The 5,386-nt window shown below is 34.7% G+C and overlaps 1 protein-coding gene across 1 annotated transcript; it reads left to right on the forward strand.

Moving 5' to 3' along the window:
• Positions 1-137: 137 nt before the first annotated feature.
• On the forward strand, positions 138-4,924 carry LOC119263500 (ladderlectin-like). The gene is made up of 8 exons (XM_037538668.1): positions 138-174; positions 1,983-2,036; positions 3,400-3,447; positions 3,839-3,886; positions 3,983-4,074; positions 4,248-4,373; positions 4,455-4,554; positions 4,834-4,924. The coding sequence occupies exons 1-8, from the start codon at positions 138-140 to the stop codon at positions 4,899-4,901; spliced, it is 573 nt and encodes a 190-aa protein (XP_037394565.1). The 3' UTR covers positions 4,902-4,924.
• Positions 4,925-5,386: the final 462 nt, after the last annotated feature.

Consider the following 5,386-nt stretch of genomic DNA (forward strand, 5'->3'; position numbering starts at 1 on the left):
AACACATTTAAAATAAACAACTGTTGGAGCACTATCAACAGTGACTTTGGAGCTCAGTTAAAATGAGAAAAATTACTGTTTTCTACATCATATGAAGTTTATCAAATCAAATTTATCATCTTTTTTGACATGGTATCATGGCATGGAAGTTTGGTGAATCTTGTTGCTGCACAGGTAAAAATTAGTGTATTTTTATTTAGATAATTTTTGAGTTTTTTACCAACATACACAAACCTGTGGCCCACATCTGGCACAGCTATATCCTCTCTGCAGGGTAATTCATAAAGATTTATGTGATTTCCAAGTACCATATTTTTAAAAATGTGAGGCACCTAGGAACCACACACCAGTTGAAAGAGAGCGTCATGGAGTTTCTGACTATCACCAGAAGATGGCTCCCTTCAATAAGCGAGGAAATGGAGACCCCTGAGCAGAAAACGTTTTGCGTTTTTCACTTCAATAAGAGTGAATTCATCATAACCGTGCAACATGATTTTCATCAGCAGTGAAGTTCCAACAGCTTAGAGTATTCGTCATTGGTTCCACAACACTGGATGATCTCTGAAATTGCACTGAAAGAGCTGTGAGTACAGTGACACCCAACATGCTCAATCGAGTATGGGATGAATTTGACTACGTTGATATTGTAAAACAATAAAATTACATAATAAATTGTATACTCAATTAAACCAGTACAGTTTACTGCATTGTTCTGTAATGATTTAATAAATAATTTTGAAATCAGATGAATCTTTTAGAATCACCCTGTATTACTATTCTATCATAATTTTGGTTTTTTTATTATCTATTATCTATTATCTTTTATTATCTTTTCATTATCATTATTTAATTTATTTTTTATTATCATAATGTGTTTTTCATATTTGTTTTTAAATGCAGAAGATAGGAAAAAAGAAAAATCCTTCGTTAGGTGTTCTCATTTGTTCTAAATAAGCCTCTAATCAGAATCTTCTGATTTTATAAAATGAGCATGTCACTAAATAACCCTGTTTTTATCTCAACAGTTTTGATTTTAGTGGTTGTGTGTACAAGCTTTTTGCTTACTGGCAATTAAAGTTGCCAGATATTCAAATCCAATTTTATAAAAAGTCACAGGAAACAATTAGGGTCCAATAACTTCAGTTAGAATAAACTAATTTCAGTCTCAGTGAGAAAAATACCTATTGCTAGATGTCAGGTCAAAGAGTAATGTGATGAGTGAGGTTCACATTATTCTCTATATATTACAATATCCTGTCAGTTGCACTCTTTAAACTAGGAAACAGCCTGTTATTGATTAGGCAGAAATTACATCTAGGTTCTGCAGATAACACAAGATATAAAACTGTTTTATTGTTATATTACAAGAAGCTGTTATGTTAAGTGTTTATTGAGGTATCATTCTTAACAGTGGTCAACAGTTAATTAAACAGGTCAAGTTCTGCAGTTTAACTATCAGCCAAATGTATGTGGATTCCAGTAAGATATATAATGAACAGTTTAGTGCTTAATTCACACATTCATTCAAATATATAAATGACAGAAAGCACAGTTATTTTTATAATATTAAAATTCTCAGTATGCAGAGAAATATGCCTGTGTCTCCCTGCACTTTTTATGTTGCATTATTTAATCATTTTAAATGATGATGAACAGAATATAATGATGACTTTATATGTGCTATGAGAAACTTGTCTATACTTGAGTGAAACCAAAAAAAGATAATACATATTGCCTTTTACTATTTAATGAGAGCAATAAAAGGTAATGTTTCAATATAAAAGCACTAAAGCAACTGTTCATTTCCCCTGTACACACTAAAGGTAGTAGAGGTAACACATATAGCCTGCTTGGTTTTCCAGGTCCAAACACAGTATTTGTGCTCTTATGTGGTTTTTGAATACAGACAGAAATACAGCTTTAACTCCATTTACTTTGCTATTGTGTTCTACTTATGACTTCTGTGCCTCTTTTCTCTGTAGTTCATTCCAGTAATGAGAACATGGATGAATTCTTTCCCAACATCAGTTTCACAGGTGAAAATCTTTATTATGTCTCATAATCAATTATGTCAGGTTTTACATAATCACATTTTCAGTAAACTATGAACATACGTGCCAATTGTGTCTAAAGAAGACTTTTATGGTGGTCACAATCTAGCAAGTTGTGTGAATGAAGTCATGATATGATAAACTCTGCCAGCAGAGTCAGCAGATTTACCTGATCAATGACCCATTAAAGTGAAAGTGTATCCTGGGTGTTAAAGGGGGTTTAGAGAGTATAAAACTCTGCACCTCTCAAACTGTCAGCAAAGACCTGCAAGACTCACAGGTTGATTCACAGGTCTGCGTTCATTGTTTCTGTTCTCTTCAGGTATCTGCTTTTAGTTTTTTCCAACTATATAATGTGAGGTCATCTTTTGTGACACTTTTGTGTCTTTAACATTTAAAATATCAGTATCATATATTAAGGTTTAATATTTCACAACACCAAGGAGTTCAATGCAAACTGTCTGATGTATTATTAGGTTATTAGGTTATAGAAGTGTGTAATGAGACTTCAAGGCCATCAGCAAGCCCTGACAATTTAAGGGGTTGAAGTCTTTAACCTGATTTACTCCAGCTCTTTTTTCAGTTCTCTTTCTGATACTAGGTTGCAGAGTCATACAATATAACCTGTTTGACATCATTTTCACTGACAAATTCAGTGCAAATAAAAAGAATCTGGAGTCTCTGTAGCAGATTTATGAAAGGTTTTAGTCACTGTTGCTGTTTATGTTGTAAATTATGTATGACTGAGATAACTAAATGTGCAATAAGCTCAACTTACCTTTATCTTTCTTTCTTTTCTTTCTCAGACAAGACTGACTTCATCATCATCATCATCATCATCATCATCATCATCATCATCATCATCATCGCCATCACCATGAACACTTTGGTTCTGCTGTGTCTTTTTTGTATCAGCTTTAGTCACGGAGCTCTGGCTGATGAGCACCACTGCACATTTATACCAACTCATAGGATGTTTTTAAAATGTAACAACATGTCCCTCAAAGCCAAGCACAGAGAGTCACTGATCTAAAACACCTGATTCAAAGCACCAGTTAGTGATCACACACACACACACATTTTCTAAGCCGCTTCTCCCTCAGGGTCGCGGGGGGCTGCTTAAGCCTATCCCAGCGGTCATTGGGCAGAATACACCCCAGACAGGTTGCTGGTCCACCGCAGGGTGGTTAGTGATCAGCTGCAAGAAATTACAACATATATTGTTGTGGTCTCATACTCATTCATAATATTGTGACCCCAGTCGTCTGTAGCTAAGGACGAGTGCTATAAATGAATAAACTTATAGCAGTGTTGTTTATTCACTGATTTACTCTCTCCTTCGATGTAGATGAAGCTGTTAAGCCTGTTAATGACCAGCATCTGGACCCTGCTCCAGGTTTGTTTCTGTACTTCACTTGTTGGTGTGTCAAGCAACGATGACACAAGCTTTTAATTCTAAAATATAAAAGAGTGTTATACAGTGTTCATTTCACTTAATACATCATGTAAAATAAAATATTCAATTATAAAGTGAATGTTTAAATACTATTTTCAATTTAGCATGTATCAAATATTTGTGTTTAATTAAGGAATTACATGCAATGTATTTGGCCTGTAAATGTGCAGCAGAAACAAAAAGTAGATCTATGTGCTATGTGCATAGTAAGTAGAATAATAGATAAATAGTAATGTAATGCAAATATTATTGAAATATTTGACTCTGAGTTGTAAACATTGCTTTGTTTTTAAGTGAACAACACATGCTTATAACTGTACTTTTCTCTTAGCTGAATTTGAGCCTGTAGTTGGAGACGCAGCTGAAGTTGCAGATATAGGTAATGAAAAATGACTCTGTCCTTCAAAGTTCTCTGATAACCTGCGGTTTCCTAACAATGAGTGATGCTCAACAATGATTATACTGTCTTTCACAGCTACTTTTTTCCAGTGTCCTACTGGTTGGTTCAAGCACGGCTCCCGCTGTTTTCTGCTGGTCAAGTCTCGGATGTCCTGGCTCAACGCAGAGGTAATATGTGTTGTAGTCTCAGTTCCAGCCTTCATGAGTGCAATGGTAGATCTGCATCTGAGTCAGTTTCACCACACAGTTGACTGGAGGGAAAAATAAAAGTTCAAATATCTATTAATTTAGTTTAGCTGAGTTCTCTCTCTCTCTCTCTCTCTCTCTCTCTCTCTCTCTAGAACCACTGTGTCAGTCAGCAGGGCAGTCTAGCGTCTGTCCAGAGTCCAGCTGAGTATCAATTCCTGCAGAATCTGGCTGACCTCGGAGGTCAGACATCTGCTTGGATTGGTGCATTCAACTTCCAGGTGATGATTTATGAAGTTAATGTTAAACTGCACATACAGCTGTAATACTGGCTTTAGTGTAACACAGTCTTTTCTCTCCAGAACACATGGATGTGGAATGACAGAGCAGGATTCTACTACAGTAACTGGCAGTCACTGAGCAGCGTGTCCAGCAACCCCTGCGCTTACCTGCAGACACAAGGTAACAACCTTCACTATATCAACTGTAAAAGCAGCACTTTGATTTACTAGCTTGAGATGCATTATTGAAACGTGAAGTTTTATGCCGGTAATAATGGTGTTAAAATACATTTTTATGACTTCATAATAAAGTTTTTTTTCTTTATCATATATTTGTGTTCTAGACTTTTTTGTCTGTTAATTCATATTCATCAAATTGATCTCTTGATCATATTCGTATCTGTTATATTTAATAACTGCTGTAGACTTTTAATGCAAATCTTTTTTTCTCTTTTTATAGCTGGATGGGCAAACACAAAGTGTACAACCACAATGGCATTTTTCTGTGTCAGGATCACACAGTGCTAAACAACTATCACTAATAATCAAACTCTTAAATTATTTTTTGTAATTACTTAAAATCAAGAATGATTGCTTCCCATATGTTACTTTCACAGAAGACTTAAATGCTGTTTTTAGATGTACAACAACTGATGTATTTTCTCCTCAGATAACACAGAACAGTGTTATACAATTATGAACTGCATTGATAATTATGGTTGTTATATGTTTTACTGTCAATATTTGGTACATTGTACTTTGATAGTATTTTGTTTTTAATACATTTCTTCAGTATACACTGGAAAACCAAAAGCATTCATGTGTTTTGCCTTTCAGTAATGCTAGATAAGAAAAAAGTTGATGTATAGTTCAGGCTCCATTCACCTTTTAGCTTAACGCTTCATTAAGCAGACATTTATTCTGTGTTAACATATTTAAGGCAGTAAATATTAATGCATACAAAAATGCAATCAATAAGAGAATAAAGATAAAAAAGCACAAAAAGCAGCACA

This window comes from Pygocentrus nattereri, chromosome 5 (assembly GCF_015220715.1).
Source record: "Pygocentrus nattereri isolate fPygNat1 chromosome 5, fPygNat1.pri, whole genome shotgun sequence".
Taxonomy (NCBI): Eukaryota; Metazoa; Chordata; class Actinopteri; order Characiformes; family Serrasalmidae; genus Pygocentrus; species Pygocentrus nattereri.

Bases quoted from the DNA above. Each gene is read 5' to 3' on its own strand.
- LOC119263500 (XM_037538668.1), top strand. From the start codon at position 138: ATGGCATGGAAGTTTGGTGAATCTTGTTGCTGCACAG. The intron at 4,075-4,247 runs GTAATATGTGTT...CTCTCTCTCTAG, and splicing joins TGTCCTGGCTCAACGCAGAG to AACCACTGTGTCAGTCAGCA. The intron at 4,555-4,833 runs GTAACAACCTTC...CTCTTTTTATAG, and splicing joins CGCTTACCTGCAGACACAAG to CTGGATGGGCAAACACAAAG.